Source organism: Thalassophryne amazonica, chromosome 14, assembly GCF_902500255.1.
Source record: "Thalassophryne amazonica chromosome 14, fThaAma1.1, whole genome shotgun sequence".
NCBI classification, from domain to species: Eukaryota; Metazoa; Chordata; class Actinopteri; order Batrachoidiformes; family Batrachoididae; genus Thalassophryne; species Thalassophryne amazonica.
In genome coordinates this window covers 35,668,435-35,696,045 of record NC_047116.1, presented here as the reverse complement: position 1 = coordinate 35,696,045, position 27,611 = coordinate 35,668,435, and the positions used below count along the sequence as shown (strand labels likewise).

The window sequence follows — 27,611 nt, the reverse complement described above, 5'->3', positions numbered from 1 at the left end:
ATAGTCAGTGGAAAGAAATTAATTTCTTTGCATAGAACACGGAGGCTGTTTGCATATATTACAGACATTGTACAAGTGGTATATGGAAAGCAGGTGTTAATCCAACAACAATTTGATTCTTAGTTCAAAAGATAAATCAGCAGTTCGTTGGTGAATTGAATTTCATCAATGTCATACTTGTGAATTTCATCAATGTCATGCTATGTTTATACCAACTAGAACAGGTGACAATGAGGGGTCTGTCATTTGGGCGAGTCAAGATGAAACAAGTCCATTTGTTTTTGAGTAAATGTGTGAACATTAGAACAGTCAGTGTTTGTGATCTAAAACCACTCGGATTGTTATCTCAGTTTTCGTTCCAGCAAAGAAGTTCATTGTTATTTTTCGTTTGAGAGCTCCTGGTGTCTATGTGGGTGTTTCCCCCCCCCCCCCCCCCCCCCCATGCTGATTTTAATTTATTTAAAATGTTTCCATCTGGTAGTTTATACTGTTGTGTTTTGTAGTCTCGCACCTTCAAGATAAATGTACTGTAAACTATTGATTGAAATACAGAGCAGATTGAACAGATGATGATGGTTTAATACATTTAGGTTTTATGATTTGACGTATTAAATGACCACTATTTTCTTATTGTCAAATATGTTGATTTTGTATGTATGTTACATTTACAGGATGCAAAATAAATTAAATCAGTGTTTTACACTATTATCTGTTTTTTGTTTGGGTGTTCTATATGTTATTTACACTGTTTCTAGTTATGGCTTGGAACAGATGGTGATTGGAGCCATTGGTTAGAAAATCTAAACGTCCCAGTTTAAGGTTAGCAGTGCACCAAATATATATGGTGGAAAAAAATTTAAGATGAGTGAAAAACACGGTTCTGTTTTTGTTATTTGGTTGAATGTATTTGTAGAAATCATTCAGTGCTCAGTGTGCTGGTAAACGCTGGAGGGCGCTTTTGACCTACATCTGATTTTTACATTGTTTCAGGTTTAGCAGCAGCAAAATCAATAATTATCGATGGGTTTGCACACAGAAAGCAAGTAAGGCGTTACAGTCAGTGGCTGTATTTTTTGTGTTTTTGTTTGAAATCCGGAGCGATACACCGGAACGGTTTGTTTCCATCCTGTTTTCTGCCCGGAGCCAAAACACAGTGACACAAAACAGTGAAGGAGGGGAAAGGAAGATGGCAGGAACCAAAGTAAGTCATTCTAATTTTGTTTCTTTTTGCGTGAATTCTAAAGTGTTTTGTCAATGTTTCGCGTGATAAATGTAAAAAATGTCGCCACTCGTTACTGTTTTAGCTTCAGATATGTGATGTTGGCAGACATGTTTCGACATGTAACTTGGTAAAGATTCGTCATTGATGAGTTTATTCGTTTTAAGTATTTTTATTGGATTTTTATCAACTGTTCCTTTCAGATATAATTATTGGCAGTTTTTCTTGTTTTGTGTTTAAAACTTTTTACCAAACCAGATACATTTTTACATTTTACTCGTACCAAATCACATAAAATTGATAAGGGATATGATAAATTTTAAATTGAATCGATTAATTCTATGATCCCGGGCTTTACTTTTATAATTTATTTTATAGTTCAGACATTCGTGTGTATCGTGACATTCTTACGAAGTGTGGAATCTTTTACATCAGTCACGGTTGTTTTATTTATTCAAATTTTATTATTAAAATGAAGTAGTGCCCTTTTAAATAATCACATCAGAGTCATTTCCAAATAATAATATAATTGTGTTATACTCTTATTTTATATTATGGAACAGTATAATCAAATCAATAAAGTGAAGAACGTAAATAAAAAAAGTGTGTTGTGTGGTGTTTGTTTTCTGTAGTCAGCGGTGGTTCTGTGCATGGATGTGGGATTCTCCATGTCCAACTCTGCCCCGGGTGAGGAATCTTCCTTTGATCTCGCAAAAAAAGTCATCCAGAAGTTTGTGCAACGTCAGGTTTGTATTATAGATTTACAAATGCGAATCAGGAAGTCACTGGGATCATCAACATGCACTGAAAATGCTTTTTGTTTTCTGCAGGTTTTTTCTGAGACTAAAGATGAGTTGGCGTTAGTTTTATTTGGTACAGACTTCACCAAGCATTCGCTGGACCAAGATGGCCAATATCAACATATCAGAGTCCATCGGCATCTAATGGCGGCTGATTTTGAACTTCTGGATGGGATTGAGAATCAGGTCCATCCAGAGAGTCAACAAGCTGACTGTATCTTTTTGTTTCATGAATATTATCTTCTTCTTTCAGCTGCTCCTGTTTGAGGTTGCCACCTCTTTGACTTTGTCTCCAAACTGGCCTACCTGAGCTGTCCCTCTGATATGTTAACTTCTAATCATGCCTATCGTCGTCACTCCCAAAGAGAATCGCAGCATCTTCAGCTCTGCCTCCTGTCTTTTTGTTGGTGCCACTGCCTCTAAGCTGTACAGTGTAGCATCTTGTAAACTTTCCCTTTCTCACTTTTGCAGATATCCTTCTGTCACATATCACTCCTGCTACCTTTCTCCACCCCCTCCATCCTGCTTGTACTCTCTTCTTCAGCTCTCTACGACACTCTCCCTAAGTATTTAAACTCATCTACTATAACCACCACTACTTCTTGTAACCACACCTTTCCTCTGGGCCCTCTCTCATTCACACACATGTACGAGGGCTGTCCATAAAGTATAGGTCCTTTTTATTTTTTTCAAAAACTATATGGATTTCATTCATATGTTTTTACGTCAGACATGCATGAACCCTCGTGCGCATGCGTGAGTTTTTCCACGCCTGTCGGTGACGTCATTCGCCTGTGAGCACTCCTTGTGGGAGGAGTCATCCAGCCCCTCGTCGGAATTCCTTTGTCTGAGAAGTTGCTGAGAGACTGGCGCTTTGTTTGATCAAAATTTTTTCTAAACCTGTGAGACACATCGAAGTGGACACGGTTCGAAAAATTAAGCTGGTTTTCAGTGAAAATTTTAACGGCTGATGAGAGATTTTGAGGTGACACTGTCGCTTTAAGGACTTCCCACGGTGCGAGACGTCGCGCTGCGCTCTCAGGTGGCGTCATCAGCCTGTTTCAGGCTCTATTGATCCAGGACGTCGTGAGAGAACAGAGAAGTTTCAGAAGAAGTCGGTTTCAGCATTTTATCCGGATATTCCACTGTTAAAGGAGATTTTTTTAATGAAAGACGTGCGGACGGGTCTGCGCGTCGGGACGCAGCCGGCGCGGAGCGGCGGCACAGGAAAAACACCTCCGTGTTGATAACCATTTGTAAAATCCAGGCGGCTTTTGATGGCTTTCAGTGGAGTGAGTATATGAGAAATTGTTTAACAGCTGGACATGTTCCAACTTCTCCTTAAGGCTTCCAACAGAGGTGTTTTTCCTGTGGCGGAGCGTCGCGCGGACCCGTCCGCACGTCTTTCATTAAAAAAATCTCCTTTAACAGTGGAATATCCGGATAAAATGCTGAAACCGACTTCTTCTGAAACTTCTCTGTTCTCTCACGACGTCCTGGATCAATAGAGCCTGAAATGTGGAGGTTTTCAGCTTGAAACAGGCTGATGACGCCGTCTGAGAGCGCTGTGCGACGTCTCGCACTGTGGGAAGTCCTTAAAGCGACAGTGTCACCTCAAAATCTCTCATCAGCCGTTAAAATTTTCACTGAAAACCAGCTTAATTTTTTGAACCGTGTCCACTTCGATGTGTCTCACAGGTTTAGAAAAAATTTTGATCAAACAAAGCGCCAGTCTCTCAGCAACTTCTCAGACAAAGGAATTCCGACGGGGGGCTGGACGACTCCTCCCACAAGGAGTGCTCACAGGCGAATGACGTCACCGACAGGCGTGGAAAAACTCACGCATGCGCACGAGGGTTCAAGCATGTCTGACGTAAAAACATATGAATGAAATCCATATAGTTTTTGAAAAAAATAAAAAGGACCTATACTTTATGGACAGACCTCGTATTCAGCCTTGCTCCTACTGGCTTTCATTCCCCTTGTCTTCAGAGCATATCTCCATCTCTCCAACCTCAACTCAACCTGCTCTCTACTCTCACTACAGATCACAATATTGTCTGCAAACATCAGTCCAGAGACTCTTGTTTGATCTTGTCCGTCAACCTGTCCATCACCACTGCAAACAAGAAAGGAGTCAGCTGATCCTTGATGTTATCCCACCTCCATCATGAATGTCATTTCTACTGCGCATCTCACTGCTGTTACACTGTCCTTGCACATATCCTGCACTACCCTCACATACTTCTCTGCCACTCCGGACATCCTCATATAATACCACAACTCTGCTCTTGGCACCCTGCCATAAGCTTTCGCTAAATCCACAAACATATAATGCACCTACTTCTGTCCTGCTCTTTACATCTCCATCAATATTCTCAGAGAAAACATTACATCTGTTCTGCTCTTCTTGGCATGAATCCATATTGCTGCTCACATATCTTCATCTAATTTCTAAGTCTAGCTTCTACTACACTTTCCCATAACTTCATGCTGTGGCTGATCAACTTTATGAATCTGTAGTTACTACAGCGCTACACATTGCTCTTGTTCTTAAAAATCAGAACCAACCCACTTCATCTCAGCTCCTCTTGTCATATTTTTTGCATCACTTTCCAAGATTTTATTAAACAATCCGGTTAGAAACTCCGCTGCAATCTCTCCTAAACATTTCCCTGCTTCCACTGGAACGTCGTCTGGACCAACTACCTTTCCACTCTTCATCCTCTTCATAGCTGGCCTCACTTCATCCTTACTAACCTCTTGGACTTCCTGATTTACTCTCTCCACATCATCCATCCTTCTCTCTCTCATTTTCTTCATTCATCAGCTCCTCAGAATATTCCCTCCACCTTCTCACTCTCTTCACTTGTCAGCACACTATCATCTGCATCTTTTGTCATCATAAGCACTTATGCATTCTTTCCATTTCGGTCACTCTGTCTAGCCAATTAGTACAAGTCCTTTTATCACTTTGTGTTCAACTTCAGGTACAGTGCACTTTATCTCATCTCCTTACCCTTTGTCACATCTCTTTTTCACCTTAGATCTTCTTGTACTCCTGTCTACTTTCATCTTCTCTGTGATTGGCCCAATTCCTTTTTGCCAACCTCTTTCTCCAGTTGTCCAAAATCACCTCACCTCTTTCCAGTGCCCATGTCACCTCCTCCCCAAATTTTATTTATTAATTGTTAACTATTGGTTTGTGTTTCTGGGCTTCAGTTTTACACTATTATGTAATGACAAATGATTTTGAGGACTCAAAGGATTTTGAAATAATTCAGAACGTCTATTTTGATTTGGCACGATAGAAGTAAATTAAATTGAATTAAATCATATTCTCAACCAAAATTCCCGATTGTGTCACAAGGGCCTTCATTGACTCATGGCTATGAATCAGTGATTAGTTTGTTCAGCTTTGAGATACAGGGCAAAAAACCTCACCTTTGACCATCAAATATGGTGAAAACTTTCAAACTACAACATGTCTAAAACCTTTAGCCCACCACTACACTGTGCTCAAATGACATCTACCGTGTTGGATTTAATTAAGTTGTGTGCGCTGATGTTCTCTGTGCTCATGACTGAGAATCTGTTTCACCATAACTACTGATTAACAGGGCTGGATGCTCTTGTAGTTTGCATGGATCTTCTCCACTCAGAAACCAAGTAAGAAGCTGATTCCTTTACCATATCTTTCAAGTAATTCTTGGTCGTGACAAAGAAACAAACATTTTTCTTTCACTTCACTCAGGGGGAAGAAGTATGAGCGTCTTAACATTGCCCTCCTCACTGACCTCAGCACCCAAGCCAACCCAGAGCAGCTAGATGTAATTGTTGAAAATCTGAAACAAGCTGACATCACTTTGCAGTTCTTGTAAGGTTTACCAACCACAGCATAAAATTTACAAGCAAACATTTATTGTTATACATATGTGATGCTCCCTAAAACCTGTTAATATCAGTTGTTTACAGTGACATTTTATTTATAGCTTTGAAAAAGGCATGTTGCATAGTTTACATTTTAGTATTTTACTTTTCCTGTCACCAAACATATGTTTTTTTCAGTCAGAGTCCTTTGATTCTGAGCAGTACTTCAGTTTGGTTTCTCTCAAATTGGTCTCCTTCAAAGCTGTGACTCAAAACCTTTGAACTTCCAGCTTGCCTTTCCCCGTGGAGGATAATGAACGTGATGGAGGAGATGGAGACAGCAGAATGCCTGATCAGCCAGGTGCAGGCAAAGGCCTGTCCATGGAACAGCGTGAAGGTCTGGAAATGGTCAAACACATCATGCTCAGACTGGAGGAGGAGGATGGCCTGAATGAAACATACACCTTCAGGTTGGAGAGTTGTTACTGAAGACTGAATGTTTTACTGTCACTTTTTGCCTGTCACACATTGTATGTGTTTCTCTCGACATTGTCAGAGTAATGAATTCTGTCTTTCACTGATGTCATATATGTTGGTTTTGGATGTGCTTGACTCCTGTTGCAGTGATGCCATTGAGCAGCTGTGTAAGTTCAAATGTATTGAGCGGAGGCCTATGGCCTGGCCCTGTCAGCTCACCATTGGCAGCTCTCTGTCCATCTGTATTGTTGGATACAAAGCAGTAAGTTGACTAAATGTGCTGGAAGAATATACACCACCATTAAAATGTATTTTTTTCTGTTATTGATTTTTGGAGGCTAAATTATTTAAGATTTTCAAACAACATCACGCCTGTGAAAATTAAGCAGCATGGTGGCTTAGTGGTTAGCTCTGTTGCTTCACAGCAAGAAAGTCGTGGGATTGTTTCCCACCTAGTCCGTTCTGTATAGAGTTTACATGTTCTTCTCGTGTTCTCGTGGGTTCCCTCTGGGTCCTCCCACTTCCAAAGACATACTGGTTAGGTGAATTGAACAGTTAAAAATTGACCGTTGGTGTGAGTGTAGATGTTTGTCTGTCTGTATGTGGCCCTGGGACAGACTGCCGTCTTGTCCAGGATGTACCCTGTCTCATGGTGACCCTTGATTGGAGTAGGTGGGTATAGAAAATTAAATGTATTTAATATAAAACAATTTTAGATTAACCATTAAATACATATTTTTTTGCATCTAAGCTGTGAGTTTTTATGCAACCACTGTGGTCTCTGTGTATCATAAAGTGAAACAACAAACCACTTCCATGATGAGGGTACTTAAAAAAAGTTCGCAACCCCACCTGGAAAACATCACAGTAGGAAAGTTGTTCTTTCATTATTTTTCAACCTAGTCTATTTTCAATGTACTTGGACCATCAGTATTCAAGCTTTGCTATTCCTTTGTGGAAGAAGGTCACAGCTTGAGCCTCCAGATGCTTTTGTTTCAAGGTGAGGCTGGGAACTTTTTGAAGTGCCGTCGTACTTAAGAGATAAAGTCTGACTTGTGGAATTGTGGTTTTAAAGTCTAGAGATTTAAGTCTTCATGTGTTCCAGGTGACTGAAGAGAAGCTGAAGAAGACGTGGATTACAGTTGATGCTCAAACTAGCCAGAAAGATGATGTGAAGCGAGAGACCGTCTACTGCCTGGATGATGACAATGAGACAGAGGTGCAGAAAGATGACACAATTCAAGGTGAGAACACAAATTTCTTAACACCATCCAAGAAAAATCTGCCTTTTATTTATCCTTTAAACTTTATCTTTTCTCTCTTTGCAGGGTTTCGTTATGGAAGTGACATTGTGCCTTTTTCCAAAGTAGATCAAGAACAGATGAAATACAAGCACGATGGGAAGTGCTTTGCTGTTCTTGGCTTTACAAAACAGGACATGGTACACTACACCATTGTTAACTGAGCTTTTTAGCCTTATTTATTTATTTAGTAAATCTGACTGAAGTGGTTTTCACAGGTACATCGCCATCACTTCATGGGAAACAACGTCATAAAGATCTTTCCTGCGAGGGACGATGAGGTGAGAATGGTGTGAAAAGGTGTAGTGGCTGTGGGTTGGTAGTGGTCACTTTGTGTTTTTCTGCTGGTTTCTCTGAGCAGCATGCTGGAGTGGCGCTGTCGGCTCTCATCCGAGCGCTGGACGAGCTCAAAATGGTGGCCATAGTACGATATGTATATGATAGGCGCTCCAACCCCCAAGTGGGCGCTGCATTCCCGTGCATCAAGCTGCACTACGAGGTGAGAACACACTCAGTTGGATTGTCTTCACTGATTCTGTATGATGGCGCTAACGGCCCATCCTTGATATTCCACAGTGTTTGATTTACATCCAGCTGCCTTTCATGGAAGACCTCAGACAGTTTGCGTTTCCTTCTCTTGAAAACAAGAAGTTCACACCATCAGGTACAATTACTGCAAGTCAGAACGTTCTCAAAGCAGTGTTACATTACTGTGAAATGAGTGATAGGATTTGTTGCTCAACTCATGAAAACTACAATTTGCAAAAACGCAAAGTTTTTGCCTCACAGAATAATTTAATCCAGGGGGTTCTGAGTTGTTGAGGAAAGCCTCAAAGTAAACATTTGGTGAAAAATGTCACAGGCAACAAAAACTGTATGATCTTGATCTTGTTGAAATGATTTTAAAAAAGTATTCTGATGCTACAAGGCACATAGCGCTAGAATCATTATTATTATTAAAAAGAGAGAATAAAGGAATGTTTCTCAGCGTTAAGAAATGTCTGCTGAAGTGAAAATACAGGGTGCTCTTCAAAATGGGCTAGCCTTGAATGGATGAATTAATCCAGAAGAAGACGCTGTTCCTGCTGTAAATTGCATAAAGACGCGACTGAAAACTTTAAAATGGTAATGTGCACATCGACATCATTGCATGGCCATGGAGTTACAGAGTTGCAGGAGCATAAATCAGGCTTCAGGATTTTAAGGTACTACTCCACAGCAGATTTAGAAAAGAGTGACTCGACCAAATGTAATACACATGATGTCCAGCGCTTATTTAAGTCAGGCATTTATTTTTTCAGACGAAGTTTTGACCCAGTCATTAAATGAGGCAGGTCCTGATTCAAGGACAGGCTTTTAATCAAGGAAATAAGTAAGCTTAATTGGTGCTGGGGATTCACCGTAGATCGTTGGGTGGCTCCTGACTGTAACTAATCCGTTACATACATATAACAGATTTCGGCCATTTTATACATGGATTTTAGCAGTGGTGGGCACAGTTCCGCTAATCCGCTAACCACTAATTATCAAAGATAACTTTTTGTTCGTGCATTAGCTTTTCAGCTAACTTCAAAAACCATCAGTGGACCAATTAGCTTCCAATAAATTTAGTTCTGATAACCTTTAGACTGCTACCATTTTACGCAGTAAAAAAATAAAACGGGCGCACGTGTGCGAGAATGTATTTCAACCCTTTCATTCACGGTTCACCTTTCGCGGCCTATCGAGCCGTCCTGCCGTCATTTGAACGTTCAAACTTGGATAAGACGGCTGATTAAAACGGTGGCCGTCTTGTTCAAAGCCGTCTAAAATGCGCAGTTTACCAGAGGAGGTGTGTGTGTGTGTGTGTGAGACTGCGAACGGAGGCACGAGACGTTACATTCTGCTGAGAACCATCAGTGCACGTGACACAGCGAGCGCGGAGCAGAGAGAGGATTTTAACCCGAGTAAACATAAAAAAACAAAACAAAACAATAACAACAACAAAAAAAAACTACTTTTCTTTACTTTTCTTTTCTCTGCTCTTTCTCTACCGGTGTTTTTCTGACGGCACCATCCTGTTCACACCATGTGCGCGTCGTATACTGAATTTATGAGATCATGAGATAAAATAAACGGTCAAATATCCTTAAAAACATCCTTAAAAAATTAGAATATCTGAATGAACTGAGGAAAAATTACACAAACACTGGATAAAAAATAAACCCTGCTGCAGTGATGTTCAGAAGCACAGATCACAAAAAGCAGGTGAGAATTCTGAACTTTAACAGCTGCTATTTTCCAAAAGTATTTATTTGTTCAATCTTAAGCGATGAGGAGAAATAAATGACTTCATCACACTAAATGAACTGGAGTCAGAATAAAAATACAAGCTCCTGATTTTTTTTATTTTGAAAAGTTATTATAAGCTGCAGCTATATGTTTTATTAATTTCAAAGTGAGTTACCTCTTATTTTATTCTGATTTATTTATACAAAAATTATGGGGAGTCAAATCAGCCTGCATTGTTCTGTTCAGTTTATATCAGTTTTCCTGCACATGTCCAGGTATTTTTTCCTCTTTATAAGAGTTTGGTGTTTGCATTTGCGCCACAAAGTTTTAAAACACAATAAAATGTTCACACTTTTCTTTAAAGCAGTTCTGTAATTTCAGAAATGCAACAGAAACAACCACAAATCAGAAAAAGTTGGGACTATAAGTAAAATGAAGATAAAAATAAAAATGTTGCAGAGTTGTGTCTTGGTGGCTTCCCTCACTTGTCTCCTTCCAGCATGGACATTTAGTTTTTGAAAACTGCCTACCTGACACAGATTTACTATAAAGTACCACACTCTTTATATTTCTGAATGATTGATGATCCGACTAGTCGACTAATCGCAAAAATAATTGTTGACTAGTCGACTATCAAAATAGTCGTTTGTGGCAGCCCTATTTTCAAACCATCTCCCGAGATTTTCGAAAAAGGGGGTAGTTTTTCATCAGACCCCAGTAAAAAATAAAATTATAAAAAAATATCATGCAAAAAAGCCCATGATAGGGGGGTGATTGTCTGAAGGTTTTCCCTAGATAGGGGGTATATTTTCAACATGGGGAACAAGCATAGGTACCCCCTTGAATTGGGGAGTGGGGGGACCGGGATTTTTCTACTCAGGTTTGAACTTTGAGAGTGTTTACACACAAGAGAAAAGTGAGAAAATGTTCATGCCTGATTGAGAAAAGTGTATAAAGTGTGTAGTGAGGGGTTTTACAGCTTTAAAACATCTGTAATAATTGTAAAAAATAACACTGGCCACTTCGCGGATTTCGCCTATCGTGGGCTATTTTTAGAACGTAACTCCCACGATAAACGAGGGACCACTGTATATCCCATAGAGAAAACCATTCCCACATCTGTACAAATCGACAAGAGTGTGTGTGTGTGTGTGTGTGTGTGTGTGTGTGTGTGTGTGTGTGTGTGTGTGTGTGTGTGTGTGTGTGTGTGTGTGTGTGTGTGTGTGTGTGTGTGTGTGTGTGTGTGTGTGTGTGTGTGTGTGTGCTGTGGACCGTTGGTTGAATGTAGCTAAGCGTAGTAGGCGACCTGAGTATAAAAAGTGGGACGGGGATGTTATGTGTGTGTGAGGGTTTAAAATAATACAAGAAATACACAGCAAAATAATGAAATGGACAAAAGCAATGATGTAAATAATGATAGAAAAGGAAGTAAAAAACAATGAAATAAATACAACATTAGAATCATATAAAATGTGCATGTGTGTGTAGAAAAGGTACTCTCTGTACAGTATGTGTCTTTGCGTTAATAATAAAATTGTATCAAGAAATTTCACAGTGCTCCTAAATTTTTATCTGTGCTCCTAAATTTTTTCATTTAGGAGCACCTGTGCTCCTAGTGAAAAAGCTAAGCGTACAGCCCTGGTATGTATTTTGCCGCAGTGAGGCAGCTAAGAGGGGCTGAGCTCAACTCTACCACAGCAGAAGGGGTCTGGCCACCAGGCTGCCACACAAAAAAAAGCCAAAGGTCATTACCCTTGACAGCATACAGCGGTCCAGCCATGAGGCAGACGTTTTGAAAAGGAAAGCAGCATTGACTTATGGTTTTGATTTATAAATCAAATTAATCCGGATAGAATAACTACATTAATGTCAACTCTTAAAATGTACAAAGTGAAAATATACCACATATCTGTTAGTTTTAAAATAATGCGCTAATTCTGAAGATTTGAACATTAGCACACACAGATGCCCAAAGGGATTATGGGTAAACTCAGCCTCCGCTCACACTGATTGGCTGACTAATTCATTCTATGTAAAAGCAATACAAGTTAATTTAATGTGTGTGTTGGTGTTTACAAATAAATGGGTTTTGTAAAATATGACATTTTTTCATTTCTAACAAAAAAAAAGGCATTTCTAAAACCGAAAAGTCTGTTCATTGACTTCTGATTCAGGTCGACAACCATGTGATATAACCGGGGTCAAAATGCATAGAACACTACAATCTACTGCCATTATACGTTGTCGAATCACAACTTACCCATAATCCATTTGGGCATCTGTGTGTGTTCAAATCTTCAGAATTAGTGCAGTATTTTAAAATTAACATATATGTTATATTTTCACTTTGTACATTTTAAGAGTTGACATTAATGTAGTTATTCTATCCGGATTAATTTGATTTATAAATCAAAACGATAAGTCAAACCTGCTTTCCTTTTCAAGACCTCTGCCTCACGGCTGAACCTCTGTATGCTGTCAGGGTAAATTATGCTTCCCTACAGCAGTGGGCAGGACGCACAAAGACATAAGTGCTGACTCATTGGCTGTGTTTGGGTTTATGATTGCCTTTGATTTTGTCAGAAGTGCTGGCAGTGTTTAAACTCAAAATTGGCTTGTTAGTAGCTGAGAGTGTACTGCAGACAATACTGAAAGTTATTGGTTAGCGGTTAGCTATAGCTTCCGCTAAATTTTTTTGTGGTTTATCAGTTTAGCGGTATAAAAAATAGCTTTTCATTTAGCTGATTAGTGGTTATCAGAGCTAACTTTTTGGTTAGCTGTACCCGCCACTGGATTTTAGATATGGATTTTGTCCATTTTATGCATATAATGGATTTTGATTATAACGGACAGACTTCACTGGTCCACCTGAATCCATTATGTGTGAGTTTTACTGCATTTTAAATTGTTTGATGGAATGCATATATATTTTTATGATTTATTGGACTTTTAAGAGGATAATGGAAACATGAATTGTCCTGAAATAATAATGTATTTTTTAGTTTTTTTTTGTTTTGTTTTGTTTTTTGTAGCTGTTGTGTATTGGTTTTAGGCTCATCACAGCCCACCTTTCCCTTCACACAGAATATTACCTTTAATAAAACTATTCTATATGCATTATTATATAACTCTTTATATAATATATATATATTATATAACTCTATATTATAACTCTCTCATTACTCTTCTTCAACCGCTTATCCGGGATTGGGTCGCGGTGGCAACAGCTCCAGCAGGGGACCCCAGACTTCCCTTTTCCCGGGCCACATTGACTACCTCTGACTGTGGGATCCCGAGGCGTCTTCCCCGGGGTCTCCTCCCAGATGGATGTGCCTGGAACACCTCCCTAGGGAGATGCCCAGGGGGCATCCTTACCGGATGCCCGGACCGCCTCAGCTGGCTCATTTCAACGCAAAGTAGCAGCGGCTCCACTCCGAGCTCCCTACAGATGACTAAGCTTCTCACCCTATCTCTAAGGGAGACACCAGCCACCCTCCTAAGGCCGCTTGTACCCACGATCTAGTTCTTTCGGTCATCACCCAACCCTCATAGGTGAGAGTAGGAACGAAAAATGACCAGTAGATCGAGAGCTTTGCCTTTTGGCTCAGATCCCTTTTTGTCACAACAGTACGGTAGAGCGAATGCAACACCGTTCCTGCGGCGCCGATTCTTTGGCCAATCTCACGCTTCATTGTCCCCTCACTCGTGAACAAGACCCCGAGGTACTTGAACTCCTTCACTTGGGGCAAGACTGCATTCCCTACCCAGAGTAGGAAATCCATCGGTTTCCTGCTGAGAACCATGGCCTCAGATTCAGAGGTGCTGATCCTCATCCCAGCCGCTTCACACTCGGCTGCGAACCGATCCAGTGAGTGTTGGAGGTCACAGGCCGATGAAGTCAACAGGACCACATCATCTGCAAAAACCAATGATGAGACCCTGAACCCACCAAACTGGAAACCCTCCTCCCCCGACTACGCTTCAATATCCTGTCCATGAATATCACAAACAGGATTGGTTTACAAGGCGCAGCCCTGGCGGAGGCCAACCCCCACCGGAAACAAGTCCGACTTACTGCCGAGCACCCGAACACAGCTCTCGCTTTGTGAGTACAGAGATTGGATGGCCCTGAGAAGGGACCCCCTGACTCCATACTCCCGCAGCACCTCTCACAGTATCTGATCATATGGCTTCTCCAAGTCCACAAAACACATGTAGACTGACTGGGCATGCTCCCAGCAATGAAGAGCTGGTCAGTTGTTTCACGACCAGGACGGAACCCATATTGTTCCTCTTCAATCAGAGGTTCCATTATTATTATTATTATTATTAGTAGTAGTAGTATTAATGTTGTTGTTGTTATTATTATATATTTGTGCCTTATTAATCAATATGATAGTGAAACTTGGTGAAACAATAGTTGGGTCTGATTTGAAAATGTTTACAGTTTTGTGCATTTGTCACATACTTAGGCATTTTCATTTAGCATAATCCAGACGTTCCACTAGATGGCGCTATTCAGTCACATGATCAGTGCCAAATCTAATCTGTCACAGACAAAATGATTGTGGCTTCAGTTTAGAGTTGCAGCTGAAATATGAAAGCAAAGGCTGCTTCAGTCCAGAGGCACATGTTGGGCCAGAGTCTCTGGTTCTGAAGTACAGGTCTGAAACTTGCACAGTGGATGTATACCTGATTTTAAGGTATACCTGGTTATACCGTACCTGGTTTTTTAAGCTCTTTGCATCACTGACACAGTGTGTCCTTTTGTTAACAGAGGAACACCTGAAAGACGTTTGGTGAGGGGGGAAAAAGGAAATTGACATTTGTTTGCCTTATGATCCTCTAGATGCTCAGCTGTCTGCTGTGGACTCTCTCATTGACTCCATGATGTTGACAGGCAAGGATGAAAATGGGGAAATAAAGGACATGTTCAAAGTCCATCAGATTCCAAACCCCGGCTTCCAGAGGCACTTCCAGGTAGTGTAGTCCAGCGTGAATTCTGTGGCTTTGAAGTGCTGCAGCAGTGTATTCATTATATTTCAGTGTTGAGGGTGTCGGGGAAGTTTTTCTCCAAGTTGTTAACATCAGACAATCGGATTGCTTCCCCCTCGGCCTTCATGAGCCTCGGCCCCTCTGCCCAATGTCTTTCAGTGCCTACATCATCGGGCAGTATGCCCCGGCACACCTCTTCCCCCCATGGAGCCATGGCTAAAAGCTGCTCTTGAGCGCCCTGAGGCAATTAGTGAACATTGTCAAGCATCTCTGGACAAGATGAAGAGCATCTTTCCTCTCACAGAAGTGGAAAAGAAAAAGCAGCTGAAGACTAGTGCTCAGATATTTGGCAAAGAGTAAGTTTAGATTCACTATTTTGCTGTAGTTTAAAAGGTAAGTAAATGTAATCCAGAAATAATGTATTTCTTTTTTTATCACCTGATATGAAATCCAGGGGTTATAGCGATCAGCATGTCCGTCCATCTGTCCGTTTTTGCTTGCTAGTATGGTATCTCAAGAACCAGTTGACCCGTTTCATTCATATTTAGCATAAGGCTGTACCCTTATGCTAAATATGAATGAAACTGGTGATCCACTGACACTTTATATTACTGATTTGTGGGAACTAAGTGAGGGGGAATATCTTATCTTCTGGTGACTCATGTTTTTTTTTTTTTAAATGTCTGCCAAGGACGTAATAAAATCGTTGATGTTTATTTATTTGTCTGTCTGTCTGTTAGCAGGATTACGTCAAAACTACTCCATGAATTTTGATGAAATTTTCACCACAGATAGTTATTAGGCTGTGGAAGACTCCATTAAATTTGGGAGGTGATCCAGATCTGGATTCTGGATCAAGATTTCACTTTATGTAGAATTTGAAGGATTACATAAAAATGAAAACTCCACTGAATTTTTGAGGTATTCTGGATCAGGATTTCAATTCGTACGCTTCACTTTGTCAGATTTTGAGGATTACATCAAAACTACACATTGATGTTTGGCCTTGGAAGACTCCATTAAATTTTGGAGGATCCAGATCCGGATTCTGGTTCACAATTTCACTCTGTAGACTTTTAAGGGTTACGTCAAAACTACTTCAGAGATACGACATCATGATGTAAAACCAAGATCAGGAAGACAATATTTTGTTTCAGTTTATGAATTAAATATCAGATTGCAACATCTTGATCAGTTGGACCATTCTGGATCAGTGTGCAATTATTGCACTGTATTGTGGAATCCGGATCCAGGTAAAGTCCGGGTCACAGTGTAAATCACATCCCTTGGCAGACGTCAGAAATCTCAGATTGCTCTTGTTTAAAAAGTGTGCTTTCTGTCAAAGAAGAAAAAGTAAGTCCTTTATAGGCTGTAAAGCCTGGTGCTTATCTCTGGATTGATTACGTGGCGTCGAGCGGATGAGAGTTTACGACTCAACCCAGCTGGGACGCCAGTCTGACGCAGGTTACTTCCCCAGCCAAAGCGGGTACCTATTTACAGCTAGATGGACGGAGACCATGTAGATTAAATGTCTTGTCCAAGGACACAGACAGGTAGCACGAGCAAGATTCAAACCCACCTCTACATATTGGCAGGCCAGCTCCTTATCCATTCACCTACCTGCGCTACTACTCTGTTTTCTGTGAGCGCACTGATTATTTACATCATAATCCACGTTTAATGATTCAGACTGAATCGTTCCTTTATCCAGCACTGATCAGCCAGATGCCAAGAAGGAGAAGATGGATGAGGAGGAGGAGGAAGAATATAATCTGGCTGACATTGCTGAAGGCTCCGTTACTTCGGTGAGAAACTGAGATCACAGGATGACATAATCCTAAAGACATAAATACTGTCGACATAAATCAGACATTCCATTTAAAGTACTTCATAAAATGTTCTCATAAGGATATTTCAAAAGTTCCATTTCAACTTGGCCTTCACAAATATTTAAAACTTCACCAGGTGGGAAGCGTTGATCCTGCCCGAGACTTCCGCGCTCTGGTCAAGCAGAAGACTCTTCCATTTGGAGAGGGTGAGAAGATGTTCTTCTGTCTTTTGTGCCAAGATAAACATTTTGTCTAGTTGTATTATAAATTGTCATGACTCATGTTCAGCCCTTGTAACGTAATTGTGTTTATCTTTTTGTTTGGTTGCGCTGACCCTCACGTCCTTCCCAGTCTGTCAGCAGCTGACTTACAGGATAGAGCAGTTGCTTGGCAACAAAAACACACACTACTATATGAAAAGCATCACCTGCATCCAGGCTTTTAGAGAACAGTCAGTAAAGGTACTGTAAGTAAACGCGTCTGCTTTTGGCACTGTGTGGAAATGTTTATGCTGCCTAAGTGAAATAATGTTTGAGCTATCAGAATTTACAGTTTTAGTATTTGTTGTGGAGATTATGAGTCATCTTGTGAAGAGTGAAGTGGGTCTGTTAAGTTTCACACAACTTGAGCCGAAGCCATTTCTTGTGAAAGAATGTGTATATGTGTCATCTCCTAAATGGATTTTGAATGTTTATCTTTCCTGACTCAGATGGGGAATGCTGATCTGTACAATAGCTACCTCCAGTCGCTGAAAAGAAGCATCCCAAACAGAGGTTTAGATGTCTTCTGGGACTTGCTTGTTCAAGGTATTATAAGGCTGTGGGTTTCATCCTTCTTATTTTCTCCGTTTAGGTTACAAGATGAAATTTTAATGTTTTGTAAGTTTTAAAATATAATGCAATGCAAAAATACCCTCAGCCTTATGAGCATTCTTCTTTACAATTTGTAGTTGTTTAATTGGTATCCCAGTGCAATATATATATATATATATATATATATATATATCTTGTCAATAAAGCCCCTCTGTTAATCAGTCAATCAGAAAAAATATTTACATTTTAATGGCATCTGCAGGAGGGCGTGTGTGCGCATACATGAGCTTTTGAAAAGAGCGGAGGCTAGTTTTGAGTTAGCGGAAGTTAAGGTGCCCTGACACTTTTGATGGATGCACTTGAATGCACATCATCATGACGATCCCACCCTCTGTGTTCCCAGCTGGATGCTGTGCTTTGTTCCACTGGCTGCCACACGTTGTGTGCTGGACGCTGTGTACATAAAATACTTTCTTGTAGTGGATTAATCATTTTCTCTGCGAGTTAGCTGTTGAAAATGCTTCTAATCACTTCCGGAATCACACAGGAGCACTCCAGTTGCTGCTTTTCTCGCGCGCGGAACAAGGTGGAGAAAGCATTTGGAGCCATCTAAAAAGGTAATTATTTGTCATGTTTACATTGTAATGGCATGGTAAAACAGTTGCATGTTCTTTCCTTCTTGTATGTAGCTGTAAAAATACGTTTATGATGTTATAATCATTCAGATGAGCTGCGCTGTGATGCGGTGTGCTGATGCAACCACTCACACTGTTCACTTCTTCTTGTGCCATCTCACGCACCATCAAGCATCAACGTGCATCAGCATGTAGTGTTGGCGAGTAGATTGTGCAAGGTTCACAGCCATTTCACGTTTGTTTGTTTGTTGCATGACTGATGCGTGAGAGATTTTTTGAACATTTCAAAATTTCCTTTGCGCACATCTCATGCTCAGTCTACACGGGTTCACAGCAGGTTTACTCACCAGTATGACACACTGCATACGGGTGCGTGAATCAAAGTTGTGCAAGCGTCAAGGAGCCTTTAGCGTGCATGCTGACGTCTCGTAAATGAATCCAGAGGTGTATCAGGTTACAAAAACAGCATTTTCAGTTTTAGAAGTGTTTATTTCTCGCTAGCTTTTACATAAAATATGACAAAGAGGTTATATTTACACGCAAACAAAATGGAGTTTGCAGCTAGCTAGTCCAGCCACTGACATCAGGGTGCCGCTCTACTCCCCCCGCCCCTAAAAAAAAAAAAACCAAAAAAAAAAAAACAGAATGAAACAGAATGTGACTTTTTAACCTCTAAAAATAGGTCAAGGTTAGCCATCTCTGAAGGTCTGTGTCCCAAGGATGTTCCCTGTGAATTTGAAGACTTTGGCAGTAATAGGACGGGACTTACGCAGAGCACGGACGGACGCATGCACGCACACAAACTCTTCGCAATATTGGTGGCCATATTTGATGGCCACAGGTAATAAGTAAGAACAAAAAAGTAAGATGAAGCCAGAAATGAAAATTTAAGGCTGTTCTTGGATATCATATTTTTTTGTCAAACAGGAAACGGATATGCTTTATATATTGTAGATTTTGTTTGGTCATTTGATCGAGCAACAGTCGACCCTACACAAAATTCAGCCCGTTCAATAGGAAATCTGGTTGGGACTGTGCTGTTCATTGTGTATCCTTTGAATAAAAGTCTCCCCAACCCAATATCAGGGTGTTTGTGTTCCATCATGGAGTTTTGTCCATGCTTAAAACTATAGTATTTTTCTCATGTCAGCTAAGTTAATCTAGCTGCTGCATTCAGCATCAAGGTACTGTGAGAACATTGTTTGAAGCACCGTTGGCGGATGTTAGTTATCCATTGTGGTTATCCAGACACTTGTATCATTATCAATGTATGACATCAAACAGGTGATGTTACTGCAAGTTATCATTGCTAAGTTACCATGAAGTTAGCACTCTCGTCTTCTTGTAATCAATGGTGGTTGGCAAAATGGCATTACCACCACCCAGTGGATAGGAGTGTGTAGCAGCAGACTAACAAAGCAACAAATTTAAAGTCCTGTATTGGATGACTAGTGAAGGCTAAAAATACAAAAGCAATACTATTAAAATGTACGTACATAAAAAAGTAAAAGTACTCTTTATGTAAAATGGCCCAATTCAGAAAAATATAGGTGATATTACTGGATTATATATCTGATTATTACACTATACAGTAGTGTTCAGAATAACAGTAGTGCTATGTGACGAAAAAGATTAATCCAGGTTTTCAGTATATTTCTTATTGTTACATGGGAAACAAGGTACCAGTAGATTCAGTAGATTCTCACAAATCCAACAAGACCAAGCATTCATGATATGCACACTCTTAAGGCTATGAAATTGGGCTATTAGTAAAAAAAAAAGTAGAAAAGGGGGTGTTCACAATAATAGTAACATCTGTTGTTGACGCTACAAACTCAAAACTATTATGTTCAAACTGCTTTTTAAGCAATCCTGTGAATCACTAAACTAGTATTTAGTTGTATAACCACAGTTTTTCATGATTTCTTCACATCTGCGAGGCATGGAGTCAACCAACTTGTGGCACCTTTCAGCTGTTATTCCGCTCCAAGATTCTTTAACAACATTCCACAATTCATTCACATTTCTTGGTTTTGCTTCAGAAACAGCTTTTTTGAAAAGTTCAATTGGATTTAGGTCCGGGGATTGGGCAGGCCACTCCAAAACATTTATTTTGTTCATTTGGTACCAAGATTTTGCTCGTTTACTAGTGTGCTTGGGGTCATTGTCTTGTTGAAATACCAATTTAAAGGGCATGTCCTCTTCAGCATAAGGCAACATGACCTCTTCAAGTATTTTGACATATCCAAACTGATCCATGATACCTGGTATGCGATATATAGGCCCAACACCATAGTAGGAGAAACATGCCCATATCATGATGCTTGCACCACCATGCTTCACTGTCTTCACTGTGAACTGTGGCTTGAATTCAGAGTTTGGGGATCATCTCACAAACTGTCTGCGGCCCTTGGACCCAAAAAGAACAGTTTTACTCTCATCAGTCCACAAAATATTCCTCCATTTCTCTTTAGGCCAGTTGATGTGTTCTTTGGCAAATTTCTGTGTAGGCTCTCAGTTGTCCAGGTGGTTTCCATAGTAGAGAAGCTTGAATCTTCGACTGGACTGGGTTGCTTGACGCGAGGACGTTTCGCTTCAAATCGCAGAAGCTTCCTCAGCTAAAATTCTTGCTCTGGTGGTCTGACTTCTGTCTTGACTCTTGTAGAGAAGAATAATCAAGAAGTCACAAAAGCTGGAGTTTTAAATCTAACCAGACCCCTCCTACCGAGAGGCAGACTGCTATAGGCTGGTGACTAAACAATAGCTCTAATTAGCACCTATTGTGCTCTAGTTAGCACCCTCCTAATGACAGGGCAGCTGTCCCTCTCCTGATGGCTCCCTTGACGACTCTGCTGATGACATGAATGACTCATTACCATGAACAAAAGACTGAAACTGCTTTGACCTGAGTACCCCATTGTAAACAGGGGATAAAGCGCGTCTCAGACCCCCTCCCCGGTTAAGGCTGGGTTTCAAACGTTTCACAAAGAATGCCTCCTTGACCCCTCTCTCAAACCATTTCTTCTCTCTGGCTAATATTTTAACTTCCTTGTCCTCAAACATGTGGCTAGTGTCTTTAAGGTGGAGATGAACTGCAGACTGAGGTCCACTGGCGCCCTCTCTGCGGTGCTGGTATAGCTTTTTGTGTAAAGGTTGCTTAGTCTCACCTATGTAGTGTTCGTTACAGTTTTCCTGACATCTGATAGAATACACTACATTGCTCTGTTTGTAACTAGGGATCCTGTCCTTAGGGTGAACTAATTTCTGTCTCAAGGTGTTAACCGGTTTAAAGTAAACTGGGATTTTGTGCTGTCTGAAGATCCTCTGTAGTTTTTCCCCTACTCCTGCTAAATAAGGGAGAGACACTCCTCTTCTTCTTGTCTCCATCTCCTGTCTATCTGGTCTCTTTGTTCTCTGGGACTTCTGCACTTTGTCCAGGGACCATCGTGGGTACCCACATACTGTGAGGGCTTTCCGGACAAGTTGTTGTTCTTTAGCCCTTCCCTCTGCAGTTGTGGGCACCTGTAGGGCTCTGTGTTGAAGCGTCCTGATCACCCCGAGCTTGTGTTCAAGGGGGTGGTTTGGCAAATTGTAACCTCTTCTGCACATGTCTTTTATTTAACAGAGGGACTTTGCGGGGGATTCTTGCACATAAATTAGCTTCACACAGGCATCTTCTAACTGTCACAGCACTTACAGGTAACTCCAGACTGTCTTTGATCATCCTGGCGCTGATCAATGGGTGAGCCCTTGCCATTCTGGTTATTCTTCTATCCATTTTGGTGGTTGTTTTCCGTTTTCTTCCACGAGTCTGTTTTTTTTTTTGTCCATTTTAAAGCATTGGAGATCATCAAGTTTTCCCCTCTCCAATCAACTTTTTAATCAAACTACGCTGTTCTTCTGAACAATGTCTTGAACGTTCCATTTTCCTCAGGCTTTCAAAGAGAAAAGCATGTTCAACAGGTGCTGGCTTCATCCTTAAATAGGGGACATCTGATTCACACCTGTTTGTTCCACAAAATTGACAAACTCACTGACTGAATTCCACACTACTATTATTGTGAACACCCCCTTTTCTACTTTTTTTTACTAATAGCCCAATTTCATAGCCTTAAGAGTGTGCATATCATGAATGCTTGGTCTTGTTGGATTTGTGAGAATCTACTGAATCTACTGGTACCTTGTTTCCCATGTAACATTAAGAAATATACTCAAAACCTGGATTAATCTTTTTAGTCACATAGCACTACTATTATTCTGAACACTACTGTATGTTCATGTGATGTTTTGGCATCTTTCACGTCTGTGTGTTCAGTTATACTGTCTAATAATAATGCCAGTCTAATAATGCATTGTATTTATAACATATCATTTCTGCCTTTCTGTTTATCAGAAACCAGACTGGATTTGATGGTTAAAGTGCATCAGAATGCATGTCAGAGAATGCAAAATTTCAAATTCCTTTTTGGGAGGTTCCCAAAACTCAAATTTGATGACTTTGGACCTTTAGCCTTTGCATATGGATGCTTTGGGTCCTCCCACTGGTCCCATCCACTCAGCACAAAAAGTTCATGTTTTTATTTTATTACCTCACTTTTATCACTGGTTGATTCTCAGCTGGCACCTGAATGGCGGCACTTGTCTCCTAGAAGAACATGCCATTGGTTGTGGGCTTATTATTCGTCTCTGTTTGACAGATGCCATTACTTTGATCAGCAAATGCGAAGTGGAAGGAAGCACCGTGTCCAAAGAGGAAGCTGCTCAGGTGAGTCAGGGAGAAATCTCTGTGTGCTGGTGAAGGTCGAATGCATGCATTTGCAAAGCACCTGTGATTGAATGAAGCCTGTTGTGTTCTCAGTTTTTAGTTCCTGAGGTGAAGAAGGAAGAAGTGGCTGCACCAGCACCAGAAGATACTGGAGATGTCGATGACTTGGTAAATGCCTGTTTGAAATGTTTTGTCTGTGACAAGCCTCAGTTAGTGTGCAAATCAATAGAATAGGACTCATTCGAGCACATTCCTCCATGTAGGGCACTTGCATAAAGCTTAAGGCTCATTGAACAGATACATTCCATCTACAATTAATGTCAGGACAAAGATTAACAACACAGACGTACCATTTGCTCTGTTTTATTGTCAGCATATATTCCAATTGAGGATTGTAAAGCTGCATACACAGAGAACATTCTCATTGCTGTGGGCACTCTGTACTCGACCCAGAGTTAACATTTTGGGCTGCAGGGTTACATGCACATTATCCTCAGGAGAACTTACACTTCAGATTTTCACTGCATCAGTGTTTAAAAACGTGAACTGAATGGGGACACTCGGAGTGAGCAATACCTTCACCTGACTTGTTTGACATGGAGTCATGTAAATTAATTTGTCATTCACTGACATTGTAATCTAGAAGGTTCCTGGTTTGAACCCCACCCCTGCCATATTTCTTCATGTAATGTTGAGTTGCATCAGGAAGGGCATCCAGTGTAAAACCTGTGCCATATCAACATGTAGATCCACCTGGGATCTGCTGTGGCGACCCTGAGTGGAAAAAAGGGAGTAGCTGAAGGGACGTACTGACACTGTAATCTATTTTGTGTGTGTGTGTGTGTGTGTGTGTGTGTGTGTGTGTGTGTGTGTGTGTGTGTGTGTGTGTGTGTGTGTGTGTGGCCTTGGCATTTAATCAGTTCTGTCAAACATAGAATTATTTTATCCTCCACTAACAAACCATCCTATCATCATGTTTAATATATTTTGGCCTCAAACTGTGTTCAGCATTTGTGACCTTGAGTTTGACTTTACATGGTCACCCAAGGTCACAAAGCCATGTGACCAATATAAAAGTGATACATGATTTCATATTAACCACAGCTGTGTTTTTAAACAAATTTCTTCTAAATGTTCCCCGTGTACTGTATAAGCAAATCACATAATTTTGTCCTTGGCCGAACATTGAAACATTCAACAAATTGAGTCCAGATTGGATTAAAACTCTTCAAAATAACTTATTTTTCTCACAGACAGATGAAAAACCCAGGAATAACAACAACAAATATCCTCACACCTGCAACTGCATGCCAAGTTAAGTCACCATTGAACCCTGAGCTGAATTTTTGCTGTTTTTTCTCAGAAGCCAATTACTTTGTCCTTGACAGACCATCATACGTTTCAATTAATTCAGTTACAATTAATTTTCAGGTTACAGCCGTTTACAGTAATTATGTTGTAATTGCTGCAAGCTGCTAGTAATAATTTTACATTAGAGTACTGCAGTCAATACTAAGGAGAGGATGCCAATTACAAAACACTTAGAACAGATTAACTTGCTCATCAGAATATCAAAATCAGAATTTCAGATAAAACTCATGATTTCTCTTTCATATAACTGACATGGACCTAGTTGTGGTGAATCTTTTTTTTTTTTTTTTTGCTTCATCTGACAAGAGTCTTGGTGTCATCTCATCCAGTTTTTGGGTAATGCTGGTGAAGTGTGGCATTTTACAGTGGGGCCAAAAAGTATTTAGTCAGCCCCTGATTGTGCAAGTTCTCCTACTTAGAAAGATGAGAGAGGTCTGTAATTTTCATCATAGGTACACTTCAACTGTGAGAGACAAAATGAGGAAAAAAAAAAAATCAGGAAATCACATTGTAGGATTTTTGAAGAATTTATTTCTAAATTATGGTGGAAAATAAGTATTTGGTCACCCACAAACAAGCAAGATTTCTGGCTCTCACAGACCTGTAACTTCTTTAAGAAGCTCTTCTGTCCTCCACCTGTTACCTGTAGTAATGGCACCTGTTGGAACTCGTTATCTGTATAAAAGACACCTATCCACAACCTCAAACTTCAGACTCCAAACTCAACCATGGCCAAGACCAAAGAGCTGTCGAAGGACATCAGGAAGAAAATTGTAGATGTGCACCAGGCTGGGAAGAGTGAATCTACAATAGTCAAGCAGGTTGGTGTGAATAAATCAACTGTGGGAGCAATTGTAAGAAAATGGAAGACATACAAGACCATTGATAATCTCCCTCGATTTGGGGCTCCACGTGAGATGTCATCCCGTGGGGTCAAAATGATCATGAGAACTTTGAACAAAAATCCCAGAACTACACGGAGGGACCTGATGAATGACCTGCAGAGAGCTGGGACCAAAGTAACAAAGGCTACACACTACGCAGAGAGGAACTCAAATCCTACAGTGCCAGGGCTGCTTAAGACAGTACATGTCCAGGCCCATCTGAAGTTTGCCAGAGAGCATATGGATGATCCAGAAGAAGATTGGGAAAATATCATGTGGTCAGATGAAACCGAAATAGAACATTTTAGTAAAAACTCCACTAGTCATGTTTGGGGGAACATGAATGCTGAGTTGCATCCCAAGAACACCATATCTACTGTGAAGCATGGGGGTGGAAACATCATGCTTTGGGGCTGTTTTTCTACAAAGGGGACAGGATGACTGATCTGTCTTAAGGGAAGAATAAACGTGGCCATGTATCGTGAGATTTTATGCCAAAACCTCCTTCCATCAGTGAGAGCATTGAAGATGCAACATGGCTGGGTCTTCCAGCATGACAATGATCCCAAACACACCACTCAGGCAATGAAGGAGTGGCTCCGTAAAAAGCATTTCAAGGTCCTGGAGTGGCCGAGCCAGTCTCCAGACCTCAACCTCCTAGAAAATTTGTTGAGGGAGTTGAAAGTCCATGTTGCCCAGCGACAGCCCCAAAACATCACTGCTCTAGAGGAGATCTGCATGGAGGAATGAGCCAAAATACCAGCTACAGTGTGTGCAAACATGGTGAAGACTTACAGGACACATTTGACCTCTGTCATTGCCAACAAAGATTATGTTACAAAGTATTGAGTTGAACTTTTGTTACTGACCAAATACTTATTTTCCACCATAATTTACAAATAAATTCTTTAAAAATCCTACAATGTGATTTCCTGGATTTTTTTTTTCTCATTTTGTCTATCATAATTGAAGTGTACCTCTGGTGAAAATTACAGACCTCTCATCTTTCTAAGTAGGATAACTTGCACAATCAGGGACTGACTAAATACTTTTTGGTCACACTCTACATTTTATCACTTTATCTGTTAGTCCACTGCTGTTTGGTGTTAATGCAAATGGATACTCTGCCAGATAGTTTTGTATCTGGGACAAATTTCTTGAATCTTGTTTCTATTATTATTTTATTGTTGTGGTGGTGGCCAGAGTGGGTGGCCACCCCATTACACCTGATCTGCTCTTGCTCTTGTAAAGCGCCTTCGGGTGCCTTTCATTATGGTTTGGTGCTATAGAAATAAAATTGAATTGAAGTAATTAAAGGTAAATAACTTAATACAATAACATAATTAATTCTGTTCCTTAGAAGTGGTGATAGGAGTGCACCTAACAGAATAGTCCATTTCTAGTGTTGTGGCTTTCAAGTGTGACAGAGTTTGACACTTATGGGCGAGGGCCAAATGCCTGATGTGGTGGTTTTGAGGAAAGTGATAATTAACTTCTGCATCAGAATACACTCCAAACTGTTCAGTTGTTTCTGTCACAAAAAGCAGTATTTTCACCATGTTTAATAAAATTAAAATAGTCATTCAGCTAAAAGCTTATCTAACCAGTGCCAAAGGTTTTATGCCCTGCACTCATGCTAAAGCTGTTTTTTGTCTGTTAGGGTGTGCCTCTATATGTGGGACTCATGCGTCCAGTCTTTGGGCTTATTTTCTTCTTCTTCCTGTGCAGCTGGACATGATGTAAGAATGGAGGCATTTGCAGTGGACAAGCTGGGAAAGGAGAAGAATGCAGTTATTCATTGCAGCCAGACTGAACCAATCAGCCATCCTTTGTCAGGCCTCCTACACTGACACCACAGATCCTTTTACAGAACATCTCGCTATTCATACTTCGCTATCTCATACTTCATAAACCACGTTTTACAGAAACCACACCTAATGCTATTTTGTTAAGTGCTTCACTGAGAATATTTTGAATGTAGAAGTGTCTCTAAATGTTGCAAATCTCTTGTTTACATTCCATGGTAATTTGCTTTGATAGATTGAGTGCTTTCAATCTCAAGTTTCATGTGCGCCAGAGGCCTTTTGGGGACATCACAGAAAAGAGCAGTGTTGTGTCCAGCAAACAGCCGTTTTATTATCTGAATAAAGCTTAATTGTTGATGAAGACTGCTCAGTTTTGTGCTATATTTTTAAACAAAATATTCATGATTGATACAGATTCCTGACAAATATACCAAAGCAAAATGCAGCGAGGTTTATTTTGAAAATTGTACAGTGCATTGTGGAATTCTTAGTAAACCAGTATCTCACCATGTTTAAAATGCTTTAAAACGTAACACTAGCACCTTGATGATGAGGGCATTTCCATGTGACTCGCGGT

The 27,611-nt window shown here is 40.4% G+C and overlaps 1 protein-coding gene across 1 annotated transcript; it reads left to right on the top strand.

Moving 5' to 3' along the window:
• The first annotated feature begins 1,098 nt into the window (after positions 1 to 1,098).
• Positions 1,099 to 27,400, top strand: xrcc5 (X-ray repair complementing defective repair in Chinese hamster cells 5). Its single transcript, XM_034186178.1, has 21 exons — positions 1,099 to 1,201; positions 1,852 to 1,965; positions 2,050 to 2,233; positions 5,640 to 5,688; positions 5,774 to 5,896; positions 6,180 to 6,359; positions 6,514 to 6,628; positions 7,472 to 7,610; positions 7,695 to 7,807; positions 7,886 to 7,948; positions 8,029 to 8,166; positions 8,244 to 8,331; positions 14,788 to 14,918; positions 15,093 to 15,289; positions 16,645 to 16,738; positions 16,899 to 16,968; positions 17,114 to 17,223; positions 17,472 to 17,568; positions 22,907 to 22,974; positions 23,068 to 23,142; positions 26,958 to 27,400. The coding sequence occupies exons 1-21, from the start codon at positions 1,187 to 1,189 to the stop codon at positions 26,970 to 26,972; spliced, it is 2,178 nt and encodes a 725-aa protein (XP_034042069.1). The 5' UTR covers positions 1,099 to 1,186; the 3' UTR covers positions 26,973 to 27,400.
• Positions 27,401 to 27,611: the final 211 nt, after the last annotated feature.